The following is a 16,390-nucleotide window of genomic DNA, read 5'->3' as shown; positions in this document are numbered from 1 at the left end:
GGTTATGGTTCAGAAAGTAAGCCCTCGACCATCGGGTGGAGAGAGGTAAGACGATGATGAAATGATAGTCCATTTGAAGATATGATGCCAAAAATATACTTACAGGAGCAAATCAAAGTGTCATTTACAAGATCAGTTGTAAAATACTGAATAAATGTGTCGTAACTTCCACAAAACATTTACATCAGTCAACAGATAAGTACACATAAGCGTGAGTGGAGAACACTGTAATGATAACGATGGTCATCCTTGTAACTTGTTCTGTCACTGAGATATGTAACTGAACATAAGGGTCGTACTGCAGGCATCAGAGATTGTCCCCGACAACCAGACACAGCTAGGAGACACCAGCACCGTCACTAGCGTCACCGTGAGCATCCTCGACGTCAACGACAACTCTCCAAATTTCTCCTCCAGCATTATCAACGCTACTGTTTTCGAAAACACCCCTGTTGGCGTCCCTCTCAGCCTAGAAGGCGTTACAGAAGTGAGGGACATTGACATGGTAAGTGGCAAACAGAGGGAACAAGAGGGTAAGGGGTAAGAGTAAGGGGTAAGGGGTAAGGGGTAAGGGGTAAGGGGTAAGGGCTAAGGAGATATGTATACGTAGGACTCGTCCATTAGATACGGAGTTGTGGATTAATGCAGTGTTGGTCTGATTTGGTGGTATTCATTGATTTTACCAACAGGTATGGTTATACGATATATTTCCAGACTGCAGAAAACAATATGTTCGATCTGAGTGTAGAACAGAACGGATCACCTTACATGGACTTCGACACTATACCCGGGAGAGGCGAATCGGTGTCAAGAACAAACGTCATGCTTCGTGTAAACAACTCACAGGTCCTTGACTATGAACAACGTGACACCATCTGGTTCCAGGTAACATATCACAGCATCAGGTTCCAGGTAACATATCACACCATCTAGTTCCAGGTAACATATCTCAGCATCAGGTTGCAGGTAACATATCACAGTATTAGGTTCCAGGTAACATATCACAGTATTAGGTTCCGGGTAACATCACAGTATTAGGTTCCAGGTAACATATCACAGTATTAGGTTCCAGGTAACATATCACGGTATTAGGTTGCAGGCAACATATCACAGTGTCAGGTTCCAGGTAACATATCACACCATCAGGTTCCAGGTAACATATCACAGCATCAGGTTCCAGGTAACATATCACAGCATCAGGTTCCAGGTAACATATCACAGCATCAGGTTCCAGGTAACATATCACAGCATCAGGTTGCAGGTAACATATCACACCATCAGGTTCCAGGTAACATATCACAGCATCAGGTTCCAGGTAACATATCACAGCATCAGGTTACCAGGTAACATATCACAGCATCATCAGGTTCCAGGTAACATATCACAGCATCAGGTTCCAGGTAACATATCACAGCATCACAGCATCATCAGGTTCCAGGTAACATATCACAGCATCAGGTTCCAGGTAACATATCACAGCATCAGGTTCCAGGTAACATATCACAGCATCAGGGTAACATATTCCAGGTAACATATCACAGCATCAGGTTCCAGGTAACATATCACAGCATCAGGTTCCAGGTAACATATCACAGCATCAGGTTGCAGGTAACATATCACAGTATCAGGTACCAGGTAACATATCACAGCATCAGGTTCCAGGTAACATATCACAGCATCAGGTTCCAGGTAACATATCACAGCATCAGGTTCCAGGTAACATATCACAGCATCAGGTTCCAGGTAACATATCACAGCATCAGGTTCCAGGTAACATATCACAGCATCAGGTTGCAGGTAACATATCACAGTATCAGGTACCAGGTAACATATCACAGCATCAGGTTCCAGGTAACATATCACAGCATCAGGTTCCAGGTAACATATCACAGCATCAGGTTCCAGGTAACATATCACACCATCAGGTTGCAGGTAACATATCACAGCATCAGGTTCCAAGTAGCATATCACAGCATCAGGTTGAAGGTAACATATCACACCATCAGGTTCCAGGTAACATATCACACCATCAGGTTCCAGGTAACATATCACAGCATCAGGTTCCAGGTAACATATCACAGCATCAGGTTGCAGGTAGCATATCACAGCATCACATATCACACCATCAGGTTCCAGGTAACATATCACAGCATCAGGTTCCAGGTAACATATCACACCATCTGGTTCCAGGTAACATATCACAGCATCAGGTTGCAGGTAACATATCACTGTGTCAGGTTGCAGGTAACATATCACAGTGTCAGGTTGCAGGTAACATATCACAGTATTAGGTTTCAGGTAACATATCACACCATCAGGTTCCAGGTAACATATCACACCATCAGGTCCCAGGTAGCATATCACACCATCAGGTCCCAGGTAGCATATCACAGTATCAGGTTCCAGGCAACATATCACAGCATCAGGTTCCAGGTAACATATCACACCATCAGGTTCCAGGTAACATATCACAGCATCAGGTTCCAGGTAACATATCACAGCATCAGGTTCCAAGTAGCATATCACAGTATCAGGTACCAGGTAACATATCACAGCATCAGGTTCCAGGTAGCATATCACACCATCAGGTTGTAGGTAACATATCACAGTATCAGGTACCAGGTAACATATCACAGCATCAGGTTCCAGGTAACATATCACAGCATCAGGTTCCAGGTAACATATCACACCATCTGGTCCCAGGTAGCATATCACACCATCAGGTCCCAGGTAGCATATCATAGCATCAGGTTCCAGGTAACATATCACACCATCTGGTTCCAGGTAACATACAAAAGAATCAGGTGGAATGTAACACGTGTTTGTATATTTGTTTCTAGTCCAAAAGGAGCGGCAATTCATTCTGTCAAAAGTGTCTCCAAAATCCGTGAACTAAAAGTGATATTGCTAATGCGTATTATGCCATTGATGTGATAGAGCTTTGAGTACTAGTGTGTGGAATCATTATTTATTGTTGCAAGTGAGTAACGATTCGAGGTTCCGTCACACAATCAAGACATTGTTAAGCAAGATGATATCAATTCAGATTGTGGCGACAGAAACCCACGCCCAGGAGAAGCATTCAAGCACTGTCTCCGTCCTCGTACATATCATTGACACGAACGACAACTCCCCGGTGTTCAACAACTCCTACAACTTCAACATCTCTGAGGGCGATACTGTGGGGACAACTGTTGGGGTAGTGACGGCAACGGACGCCGACAGTGGAGACTTTGGTAAAGTCTTCTATGTGATGGAAGATGACAACGCAGGTTTCAACGTATCGAGGACAGATGTATGTAGAATGATTATGACATATTGTTTACAGAATGATGTAACAGAAATGTAAGTGTATCCTGTAACTGCTACAGTACATGTGCTAAAATTTGTCTTATTTTTCCCAAAATGTGTTGTTATCTATATACTTTCTTGTGAGTTATATTTGGTGATATTTCTTGTGTCCACAAAGATATATTTGCACAGAAGCTGCTGTACGTGTACCTTAAAGTATAATGGCAGTAGGAGTAGTACAGGGCCGTGAGTAGGGGTTGTACAGGGCCGTGAGTAGGAGTTGTACAGGGCCATGATTAGGAGTTGTACAGGGCCGTGAGTAGGAGTTGTACAGGGCCTAGAGTAGGAGTTGTACAGGGCCCTGGGTAGGAGTTGTACAGGGCCTAGAGTAGGAGTTGTACAGGGCCGTGAGTAGGAGTTGTACAGGGCCCTGGGTAGGAGTAGTACAGGGCCCTGGAGTAGGAGAAGTACAGGGCCGTGAGTAGGAGTAGTACAGGGCCGTGATTAGTAGGAGTTGTACAGGGCCGTGAGTAGGAGTTGTACAGGGTACAGGGCCGTGAACAGGGTAGGAGTTGTACAGGGCCGTGAGTAGAGAGTACAGGGTCCTGAGTAGGAGTAGTACAGGGCCGTGAGTAGGAGTTGTACAGGGCCCTGGGTAGGAGTAGAACAGGGCCCTGGATAGGAGTAGTACAGGGCCGTGAGTAGGAGTTGTACAGGGTCCTGGGTAGGAGTATTACAGGGCCGTGAGTAGGAGTTGTACAGGGCCGTGAGTAGGAGTTGTACAGGGCCGTGAGTAGGAGTTGTACAGGGCCGTGAGTAGGAGTTGAGCCGTGAGTACAGTAGAACAAGGGCCCAGTACAGGAGTAGGAGTTGTACAGGGCCATGAGTAGGAGTTGTACAGGGCCTGGGTAGGAGTGTACAGTACAGGCCATGAGTGTACAGGGCCGTGAGTAGGAGTTGTACAGGGCCGTGAGTAGGAGTTGTACAGGGCCGTGAGTAGGAGGGTCCTAGTACAGGGCCGTGAGGCCTGTACAGGGCCAGGGTAGGAGTTGTACAGGGCCGTAGAGGAGTAGGAGTTGTACAGGGCCGTGAGTAGGAGTTGTACAGGGCCCTGGGTAGGAGCCGTGAGTAGTACAGGGCCGTGAGTAGGAGTTGTACAGGGCCCTGGGTAGGAGTAGTACAGGGCCGGAGGAGTTGTACAGGGCCGTGAGTAGGAGTTGTACAGGGCCTGGGTAGGAGTAGTACAGGGCCTGGTAGGGTAGTACAGGGCCGTGAGTAGGAGTTGTACAGGGCCCTGGGTAGGAGTTGTACAGGGCCGTGAGTAGGAGTTGTACAGGGCCGTGAGTAGGAGTAGTACAGGGCCGTGAGTAGGAGTAGAACAGGGTCCTGGGTAGGAGTACAGGGCCAGGGCCGTAGGAGTTGTACAGGGCCCGTAGGAGAGAACAGGCCCCTGGAACAGGGTCCTGGGTAGGTGAGTAGGAGTTGTACAGGGCCGTGAGTAGGAGTTGTACAGGGCCGTGAGTAGGAGTGAGTAGGAGTTGTACAGGGCCGTGAGTAGGAGCTGTACAGGGCCGTAGGAGAGTAGGGTCCTGGGTAGGAGTTGTACAGGCCGTGAGTAGGAGTTGTACAGGCCCGTGAGTAGGAGTTAGTACAGGGCCTGTACAGGGCCCTGGGTGAGTAGCCCTGGATCAGGGCCCTGGATAGGAGTAGTACAGGGCCGTGAGTAGGAGTTGTACAGGGTCCTGGGTAGGAGTATTACAGGGCCGTGAGTAGGAGTTGTACAGGGTCGTGAGTAGGAGTTGTACAGGGCCGTGAGTAGGAGTTGTACAGATTAGAGGAGTTGTACAGGGCCGTGAGTAGGAGTTGTACAGGGCCGTGAGTAGGAGTAGTACATGGCCGTGAGTAGGAGTTGTACAGGGCCGTGAGTAGGAGTAGTACAGGGCCTTAGGTAGGAGTTGTACAGGGCCTTGTAGGAGTTGTACAGGGCCCTGGGTAGGAGTAGTACAGGGCCCTGAGCTTTAGAAGGTACATGATACATAAAGAGAGTGAGCGTAAAGGTTTCAAATCTTTAATAGTCTTCCCAGTCCAACTGAGCTTCCCCGTGCATATGTAGAGATATAGACATATGTTCACAGTGCTGTTCTTGCTGTGCAGGGTGTTATAACTGTTGCAACTGATCTGGATCGTGAAAAAAAGTCGTCCTACTCGTTGTTGGTGCTGGCGTACGACAACGAAGCCGATATTAACGGACGACGTTCTGGACAGACTCGTGTAGAAATACGTCTGGACGACATTAACGACAACCCTCCCATGTTTGAACCTAAACCTGTGGCAATTCCAATTGCTGAGGATATAGCCATAGATACCGTCGTCACCACCGTGTCTGCAGCTGATAAGGACGAAGGCATGAACGCCATGATCGAATACTACATCGCCAACGGGGGTAACCTTACAGACAGATTTAACGTTGACAACGCCACAGGTGATGTTAAACTAGTCGCATCCCTGATCGGCTTTACGGGGACTCGTGCGTTGACCGTAGGAGCCAGGGACAAAGGGGAACCTTCCCTGAATGGGACGCTGCAGATTGTGTTCAGTGTCAAGGACGTTAATCTCAATCCTCCTAACTTCACTCAACCGCAGGGCAACTACAACACTAGCCATCTATTTATACTGGAAGTCCATGAGGTAGGTAGGACACATACTCGTTGTCAATATATAGCAACCTTGCATATCCGATTCCTAGTAAATTCTTAAAGCTGGATTAGTTGGCGATAACCATAAGCATAAATTCAGTTATTGTGAGCAGGAACATAAGCGACTGTTAATAAATCTAGACTGAATATAAATCTAGACTGATTATAAATCTAGACTGAATATAAATCTAGACTGAATATAAATCTAGACTGAATATAAATCTAGACTGATTATAAATCTAGACTGAATATAAATCTAGACTGAATATAAATCTAGACTGAATATAAATCTAGACTGATTATAAATCTAGACTGAATATAAATCTAGACTGAATATAAATCTAGACTGAATATAAATCTAGACTGAATATAAATCTAGACTGATTATAAATCTAGACTGAATATAAATCTAGACTGAATATATAAATCTAGACTGATTATAAATCTAGACTGAATATAAATCTAGACTGAATATAAATCTAGACTGAATATAAATCTAGACTGAATATAAATCTAGACTGATTATAAATCTAGACTGAATATAAATCTAGACTGAATATAAATCTAGACTGAATATAAATCTAGACTGATTATAAATCTAGACTGAATATAAATCTAGACTGAATATAAATCTAGACTGAATATAAATCTAGACTGAATATAAATCTAGACTGAATATAAATCTAGACTGATTATAAATCTAGACTGAATATAAATCTAGACTGAATATAAATCTAGACTGAATAGAATACAGTCTCATCGATACTCACTTTCCCAAATGTTGGATGATAATGAATAAAATTGAAGTTTTGAAATTCGGTTCGGTGGATATATTAGTTCATCTGAAGACCGACGAGTTTTGTTTTCGCATATGTCACAAAAACCCAGTGTAACACTGATATGCTTATCACAAACAGGAGCTTCCCCTACACACTGAGTTGTTCACTGTGATAGCTGACGACAAGGACGACGGGGAAAATGGCAGAGTTCTCTTCAGGATCGATCCTTCAAGGGGAGACGATTGGACTTTCTTCTTTCTGGACAGTGCCTTTGGCAATCTGTCCAACACGAAAAGACTAGACCGGGAAGAAAGAGCAAGTTTCCTGGTAGGTGTTTAGCTTCTGTAACATTTGTAAACACGGTGTCATTGTAGACATTATGTACACTAGGGTAGACGCATACCAAGTAACCGTCGGGATGGACCGGTATTCCTTTTATCAGGACCAGATGTTGCCAAAGTCGCTGACGTGATTTTTTGACGACCCAAACGCAACTTTATTTTCGGCCGTGTATTGTATCGTAAGGGTTATGCAAAATAGTGGCCGCAGCATGCTTGCACAGTAACATGTAAATGTGCTCAACTTCAACAGATGCAGTTGCTCTTACATCCACAGCAATTTCACTTTCTCCTGTCTCTGAATTTCAGATTTTAGTTAACAAGCCTTAACTATGGAATCCTTGAAGGGAGATTGTAGTGTTGCCGCATTGTCGCTGTTACAAATAAAGCAAAACTAGTAAAAATTAACTAAAGTTCGACAATGTGACCACGCGACAATTTGGCCATCAATGTAGAGTTGATCAGCTAATATTTGCAATGGACATGAAATCAAATTTTAATTGATACAAGGTTCACGAAATTCTCTGGATGCTGCTCTTCACGGAATCAAGATGGCGATATACGCATCTTTAGGTGGCATTTCGAAGCTGAAATGTCAATGAAGGCGTAGCTGAAATGCAACTTCGAATAAATATCTTACATCGTCAAAGTGTAAAGGTGTTATGTTGACATACCGAGTTGCCTCTCCTTATCAGGCCGTACTGTTGATGTATAGATGAAGGTGTCTCTCCTTGTGATGCCATATTGTTGATGTATAGATGAAGGTGCCTCTCCTTATGATGCCATATTGTTGATGCGTAGATGAAGGTGTCTCTCCTTATGATGCCATATTGTTGATGCGTAGATGAAGGTGTCTCTCCTTATGATGCCATATTGTTGATGCGTAGATGAAGGTGTCTCTCCTTATGATGCCATATTGTTGATGCGTAGATGAAGGTGTCTCTCCTTATGATGCCATATTGTTGATGCGTAGATGAAGGTGCCTCGCCTTATAATGCCGTACTGTTGATGTGTAGATCGAGGTGTCTCTACTTATGATGCCGTACTGTTGATGTGTGTATGAAGGTGTCTCTACTTATGATGCCGTATTTTTAATGTGTAGATGAAGGTGTCTTTTCTTATGATGCCGTATTGTTGATGTGTAGATGAAGGTGTCTCTCCTTATGATGCCGTACTTCGAATAAATATCTTAAATCATCAAAGTGTATGTTATGTTGATAGATCGAGCTGCCTCTCCTTATGAGGCCGTACTATTGATGATTATTACGAGGTGTCTCTCCTTATGATGCCGTATTGTTGATGTGTAGATCGAGGTGTCTCTCCTTATGATGCCGTATTGTTGATGTGTAGATCGAGGTGTCTCTCCTTATGATGCCGTATTGTTGATGTGTAGATCGAGGTGTCTCTCCTTATGATGCCGTATTGTTGATGTGTAGATCGAGGTGTCTCTCCTTATGATGCCGTACTTCGAATAAATATCTTAAATCATCAAAGTGTATGTTATGTTGATAGATCGAGCTGCCTCTCCTTATGAGGCCGTATTGTTGATGTGTAGATCGAGGTGTCTCCTTATGATGCCGTATTGTTGATGTGTATGAGGTGTCTCCCGTATTGTTGATGTGTAGATCGAGGTGTCTCTCCTTATGATGCCGTATTGTTGATGTGTAGATCGAGGTGTCGAGGTGTCTCCTTATGATGCCGTATTGTTGATGTGTAGATCGAGGTGTCTCTCCTTATGATGCCGTATTGTTGATGTGTAGATCGAGGTGTCTCTCCTTATGATGCCGTATGATAAATATCGTACTGTTGATGTGTAGATCGAGGTGTCTCTCCTTATGATGCCGTATTGTTGATGTGTAGATCGAGGTGTCTCTCCTTATGATGCCGTATTGTTGATGTGTAGATCGAGGTGTCTCTCCTTATGATGCCGTATTGTTGATGTGTAGATCGAGGTGTCTCTCCTTATGATGCCGTACTTCGAATAAAGGTGTCTTAAATATGAAAGTGTTGATGTGTAGATCGAGGTGTCTCTCCTTATGATGCCGTATTGTTGATGTGTAGATCGAGGTGTCTCTCCTTATGATGCCGTATTGTTGATGTGTAGATCGAGGTGTCTCTCCTTATGATGCCGTATTGTTGATGTGTAGATCGAGGTGTCTCTCCTTATGATGCCGTACTTCGAATAAATATCTTAAATCATCAAAGTGTATGTTATGTTGATAGATCGAGCTGCCTCTCCTTATGAGGCCGTACTGTTGATGTGTAGATCGAGGTGTCTCTCCTTATGATGCCGTATTGTTGATGTGTAGATCGAGGTGTCTCTCCTTATGATGCCGTATTGTTGATGTGTAGATCGAGGTGTCTCTCCTTATGATGCCGTATTGTTGATGTGTAGATCGAGGTGTCTCTCCTTATGATGCCGTATTGTTGATGTGTAGATCGAGGTGTCTCTCCTTATGATGCCGTATTGTTGATGTGTAGATCGAGGTGTCTCTCCTTATGATGCCGTATTGTTGATGTGTAGATCGAGGTGTCTCTCCTTATGATGCCGTATTGTTGATGTGTAGATCGAGGTGTCTCTCCTTATGATGCCGTATTGTTGATGTGTAGATCGAGGTGTCTCTCCTTATGATGCCGTATTGTTGATGTGTAGATCGAGGTGTCTCTCCTTATGATGCCGTATTGTTGATGTGTAGATCGAGGTGTCTCTCCTTATCGTATTGTTGATGTGTAGATCGAGGTGTCTCTCTCCTTATGATGCCGTATTGTTGATGTGTAGATCGAGGTGTCTCTCCTTATGATGCCGTATTGTTGATGTGTAGATCGAGGTGTCTCTCCTTATGATGCCGTATTGTTGATGTGTAGATCGAGGTGTCTCTCCTTATGATGCCGTATTGTTGATGTGTAGATCGAGGTGTCTCTCCTTATGATGCCGTATTGTTGATGTGTAGATCGAGGTGTCTCTCCTTATGATGCCGTATTGTTGATGTGTAGATCGAGGTGTCTCTTATGATGCCCTTAGATGATGCCGTATTGTTGATGTGTAGATCGAGGTGTCTCTCCTTATGATGCCGTATTGTTGATGTGTAGATCGAGGTGTCTCTCCTTATGATGCCGTATTGTTGATGTGTAGATCGAGGTGTCTCTCCTTATGATGCCGTATTGTTGATGTGTAGATCGAGGTGTCTCTCCTTATGATGCCGTATTGTTGATGTGTAGATCGAGGTGTCTCTCCTTATGATGCCGTATTGTTGATGTGTAGATCGAGGTGTCTCTCCTTATGATGCCGTATTGTTGATGTGTAGATCGAGGTGTCTCTCCTTATGATGCCGTATTGTTGATGTGTAGATCGAGGTGTCTCTCCTTATGATGCCGTATTGTTGATGTGTAGATCGAGGTGTCTCTCCTTATGATGCCGTATTGTTGATGTGTATGATCGTATTGTTGATGTGTAGATGTGTCTCCTTATGATGCCGTATTGTTGATGTGTAGATCGAGGTGTCTCTCCTTATGATGCCGTATTGTTGATGTGTAGATGAATGTGTCTCTCCTTATGATGCCGTATTGTTGATGTGTAGATCGAGGTGTCTCTCCTTATGATGCCGTATTGTTGATGTGTAGATCGAGGTGTCTCTCCTTATGATGCCGTATTGTTGATGTGTAGATCGAGGTGTCTCTCCTTATGATGCCGTATTGTTGATGTGTAGATCGAGGTGTCTCTCCTTATGATGCCGTATTGTTGATGTGTAGATCGAGGTGTCTCTCCTTATGATGCCGTATTGTTGATGTGTAGATCGAGGTGTCTCTCCTTATGATGCCGTATTGTTGATGTGTAGATCGAGGTGTCTCTCCTTATGATGCCGTATTGTTGATGTGTAGATCGAGGTGTCTCTCCTTATGATGCCGTATTGTTGATGTGTAGATCGAGGTGTCTCCTTATGATGCCGTATTGTTGATGTGTAGATCGAGGTGTCTCTTATGATGCCTTATGATGCCGTATTGTTGATGTGTAGATCGTTACGTAGATGTCTCTCCTTATGATGCCGTATTGTTGATGTGTAGATCGAGGTGTCTCTCCTTATGATGCCGTATTGTTGATGTGTAGATCGAGGTGTCTCTCCTTATGATGCCGTATTGTTGATGTGTAGATCGAGGTGTCTCTCCTTATGATGCCGTATTGTTGATGTGTAGATCGAGGTGTCTCTCCTTATGATGCCGTACTTCGAATAAATATCTTAAATCATCAAAGTGTATGTTATGTTGATAGATCGAGCTGCCTCTCCTTATGAGGCCGTACTATTGATGATTTTTACGAGGTGTCTCTCCTTATGATGCCGTATTGTTGATGTGTAGATCGAGGTGTCTCTCCTTATGATGCCGTATTGTTGATGTGTAGATCGAGGTGTCTCTCCTTATGATGCCGTATTGTTGATGTGTAGATCGAGGTGTCTCTCCTTATGATGCCGTATTGTTGATGTGTAGATCGAGGTGTCTCTCCTTATGATGCCGTATTGTTGATGTGTAGATCGAGGTGTCTCCTTATGATGCCGTCCTTATGATCTTAAATCGTATTGTATGATGTTGTAGATCGAGGTGTCTCTCCTTATGATGCCGTATTGTTGATGTGTAGATCGAGGTGTCTCTCCTTATGATGCCGTATTGTTGATGTGTAGATCGAGGTGTCTCTCCTTATGATGCCGTATTGTTGATGTGTAGATCGAGGTGTCTCTCCTTATGATGCCGTATTGTTGATGTGTAGATCGAGGTGTCTCTCCTTATGATGCCGTATTGTTGATGTGTAGATCGAGGTGTCTCTCCTTATGATGCCGTATTGTTGATGTGTAGATCGAGGTGTCTCTCCTTATGATGCCGTACTTCCGTATTGTTGATGTGTAGATCGAGGTGTCTCTCCTTATGATGCCGTATTGTTGATGTGTAGATCGAGGTGTCTCTCCTTATGATGCCGTATTGTTGATGTGTAGATCGAGGTGTCTCTCCTTATGATGCCGTATTGTTGATGTGTAGATCGAGGTGTCTCTCCTTATGATGCCGTATTGTTGATGTGTAGATCGAGGTGTCTCTCCTTATGATGCCGTATTGTTGATGTGTAGATCGAGGTGTCTCTCCTTATGATGCCGTATTGTTGATGTGTAGATCGAGGTGTCTCTCCTTATGATGCCGTATTGTTGATGTGTAGATCGAGGTGTCTCTCCTTATGATGCCGTATTGTTGATGTGTAGATCGAGGTGTCTCTCCTTATGATGCCGTATTGTTGATGTGTAGATCGAGGTGTCTGATGCCTCCTTATGATGCCGTATTGTTGATGTGTAGATCGAGGTGTCTCTCCTTATGATGCCGTATTGTTGATGTGTAGATCGAGGTGTCTCCTTATGATGCCGTATTGTTGATGTGTAGATCGAGGTGTCTCTCCTTATGATGCCGTATTGTTGATGTGTAGATCGAGGTGTCTCTCCTTATGATGCCGTATTGTTGATGTGTAGATCGAGGTGTCTCTCCTTATGATGCCGTATTGTTGATGTGTAGATCGAGGTGTCTCTCCTTATGATGCCGTATTGTTGATGTGTAGATCGAGGTGTCTCTCCTTATGATGCCGTATTGTTGATGTGTAGATCGAGGTGTGTCTCCTTATGATGCCGTATTGTTGATGTGTAGATCGAGGTGTCTCTCCTTATGATGCGTATATTGTATGATGTTGTAGATCGAGGTATCTCTCCTTATGATGCCGTATTGTTGATGTGTAGATCGAGGTGTCTCTCCTTATGATGCCGTATTGTTGATGTGTAGATCGAGGTGTCTCTCCTTATGATGCCGTATTGTTGATGTGTAGATCGAGTGGTGTCTCTCCTTATGATGCCGTATTGTTGATGTGTAGATCGAGGTGTCTCTCCTTATGATGCCGTATTGTTGATGTGTAGATCGAGGTGTCTCTCCTTATGATGCCGTATTGTTGATGTTATGTTGAGATCGAGGTGTCTCTCCTTATGATGCCGTATTGTTGATGTGTAGATCGAGGTGTCTCTCCTTATGATGCCGTATTGTTGATGTGTAGATCGAGGTGTCTCTGCCCTTATGATGCCGTATTGTTGATGTGTAGATCGAGGTGTCTCTCCTTATGATGCCGTATTGTTGATGTGTAGATCGAGGTGTCTCTCCTTATGATGCCGTATTGTTGATGTGTAGATCGAGGTGTCTCTCCTTATGATGCCGTATTGTTGATGTGTAGATCGAGGTGTCTCTCCTTATGATGCCGTATTGTTGATGTGTAGATCGAGGTGTCTCTCCTTATGATGCCGTATTGTTGATGTGTAGATCGAGGTGTCTCTCCTTATGATGCCGTATGAGGTGCCGTATTGTTGATGTGTAGATCGAGGTGTCTCTCCTTATGATGCCGTATTGTTGATGTGTAGATCGAGGTGTCTCTCCTTATGATGCCGTATTGTTGATGTGTAGATCGAGGTGTCTCTCCTTATGATGCCGTATTGTTGATGTGTAGATCGAGGTGTCTCTCCTTATGATGCCGTATTGTTGATGTGTAGATCGAGGTGTCTCTCCTTATGATGCCGTATTGTTGATGTGTAGATCGAGGTGTCTCTCCTTATGATGCCGTATTGTTGATGTGTAGATCGAGGTGTCTCTCCTTATGATGCCGTATTGTTGATGTGTAGATCGAGGTGTCTCTCCTTATGATGCCGTATTGTTGATGTGTAGATCGAGGTGTCTCTCCTTATGATGCCGTATTGTTGATGTGTAGATCGAGGTGTCTCTCCTTATGATGCCGTATTGTTGATGTGTAGATCGAGGTGTCTCTCCTTATGATGCCGTATTGTTGATGTGTAGATCGAGGTGTCTCTCCTTATGATGCCGTATTGTTGATGTGTAGATCGAGGTGTCTCTCCTTATGATGCCGTATTGTTGATGTGTAGATCGAGGTGTCTCTCCTTATGATGCCGTATTGTTGATGTGTAGATCGAGGTGTCTCTCCTTATGATGCCGTATTGTTGATGTGTAGATGAAGGTGTCTCTCCTTATGATGCCGTATTGTTGATGTGTAGATCGAGGTGTCTCTCCTTATGATGCCGTATTGTTGATGTGTAGATCGAGGTGTCTCTCCTTATGATGCCGTATTGTTGATGTGTAGATCGAGGTGTCTCCTTATGATGCCGTATTGTTGATGTGTAGATCGAGGTGTCTCTCCTTATGATGCCGTATTGTTGATGTGTAGATCGAGGTGTCTCTCCTTATGATGCCGTATTGTTGATGTGTAGATCGAGGTGTCTCTCCTTATGATGCCGTATTGTTGATGTGTAGATCGAGGTGTCTCTCCTTATGATGCCGTATTGTTGATGTGTAGATCGAGGTGTCTCTCCTTATGATGCCGTATTGTTGATGTGTAGATCGAGGTGTCTCTCCTTATGATGCCGTATTGTTGATGTGTAGATCGAGGTGTCTCTCCTTATGATGCCGTATTGTTGATGTGTAGATCGAGGTGTGTCTCTCTTATGATGCCGTATTGTTGATGTGTAGATCGTGTAGATCGGTGTGTCTCTCCTTATGATGCCGTATTGTTGATGTGTAGATCGAGGTGTCTCTCCTTATGATGCCGTATTGTTGATGTGTAGATCGAGGTGTCTCTCCTTATGATGCCGTATTGTTGATGTGTAGATCGAGGTGTCTCTCCTTATGATGCCGTATTGTTGATGTGTAGATCGAGGTGTCTCTCCTTATGATGCCGTATTGTTGATGTGTAGATCGAGGTGTCTCTCCTTATGATGCCGTATTGTTGATGTGTAGATCGAGGTGTCTCTCCTTATGATGCCGTATTGTTGATGTGTAGATCGAGGTGTCTCTCCCTTATGATGCCGTATTGTTGATGTGTAGATCGAGGTGTCTCTCCTTATGATGCCGTATTGTTGATGTGTAGATCGAGGTGTCTCTCCTTATGATGCCGTATTGTTGATGTGTAGATCGAGGTGTCTCTCCTTATGATGCCGTATTGTTGATGTGTAGATCGAGGTGTCTCTCCTTATGATGCCGTATTGTTGATGTGTAGATCGAGGTGTCTCTCCTTATGATGCCGTATTGTTGATGTGTAGATCGAGGTGTCTCTCCTTATGATGCCGTATTGTTGATGTGTAGATCGAGGTGTCTCTCCTTATGATGCCGTATTGTTGATGTGTAGATCGAGGTGTCTCTCCTTATGATGCCGTATTGTTGATGTGTAGATCGAGGTGTCTCTCCTTATGATGCCGTATTGTTGATGTGTAGATCGAGGTGTCTCTCCTTATGATGCCGTATTGTTGATGTGTAGATCGAGGTGTCTCCTTATGATGCCGTATTGTTGATGTGTAGATCGAGGTGTGTCTTATGATGCCTTATGATGCCGTATTGTTGATGTGTAGATCGAGGTGTCTCTCCTTATGATGCCGTATTGTTGATGTGTAGATCGAGGTGTCTCTCCTTATGATGCCGTATTGTTGATGTGTAGATCGAGGTGTCTCTCCTTATGATGCCGTATTGTTGATGTGTAGATCGAGGTGTCTCTCCTTATGATGCCGTATTGTTGATGTGTAGATCGAGGTGTCTCTCCTTATGATGCCGTATTGTTGATGTGTAGATCGAGGTGTCTCTCCTTATGATGCCGTATTGTTGATGTGTAGATCGAGGTGTCTCTCCTTATGATGCCGTATTGTTGATGTGTAGATCGAGGTGTCTCTCCTTATGATGCCGTATTGTTGATGTGTAGATCGAGGTGTCTCTCCTTATGATGCCGTATTGTTGATGTGTAGATCGAGGTGTCTCTCCTTATGATGCCGTATTGTTGATGTGTAGATCGTATTGTTGAGGTGTCTCTCCTTATGATGCCGTATTGTTGATGTGTAGATCGAGGTGTCTCTCCTTATGATGCCGTATTGTTGATGTGTAGATCGAGGTGTCTCTCCTTATGATGCCGTATTGTTGATGTGTAGATGATGGTAGTCGAGGTCTCCTTATGATGCCGTATTGTTGATGTGTAGATCGAGGTGTCTCTCCTTATGATGCCGTATTGTTGATGTGTAGATCGAGGTGTCTCTCCTTATGATGCCGTATTGTTGATGTGTAGATCGAGGTGTCTCTCCTTATGATGCCGTATTGTTGATGTGTAGATCGAGGTGTCTCTCCTTATGATGCCGTATTGTTGATGTGTAGATCGAGGTGTCTCTCCTTATGATGCCGTATTGTTGATGTGTAGATCGAGGTGTCTCTCCTTATGATGCCGTATTGTTGA

General features: G+C 44.1%; 1 protein-coding gene across 1 annotated transcript in view; it reads left to right on the top strand.

Annotated features, from left to right (window-relative positions):
• LOC124267326 (protocadherin-like wing polarity protein stan) overlaps window positions 1–16,390 on the top strand; it is a 37,331-nt gene that overhangs the window by 14,509 nt on the left and 6,432 nt on the right. Inside the window, exons 10-14 of the mRNA XM_046702245.1 lie at window positions 305–505; window positions 715–885; window positions 3,047–3,295; window positions 5,446–5,979; window positions 6,905–7,093. Coding sequence (XP_046558201.1) covers window positions 305–505; window positions 715–885; window positions 3,047–3,295; window positions 5,446–5,979; window positions 6,905–7,093 — 1,344 coding nt within the window. The remainder of the gene's footprint in view (window positions 1–304; window positions 506–714; window positions 886–3,046; window positions 3,296–5,445; window positions 5,980–6,904; window positions 7,094–16,390) is intronic.

The sequence above is a fragment of the Haliotis rubra genome, unplaced genomic scaffold (genome assembly GCF_003918875.1).
Source record: "Haliotis rubra isolate DU_JTF1 unplaced genomic scaffold, ASM391887v1 Scf1300, whole genome shotgun sequence".
Classification (NCBI taxonomy): domain Eukaryota; kingdom Metazoa; phylum Mollusca; class Gastropoda; order Lepetellida; family Haliotidae; genus Haliotis; species Haliotis rubra.
The sequence above is the reverse complement of the archived record's forward strand: the minus strand, read 5'-3'. Positions and strand labels throughout refer to the sequence as shown.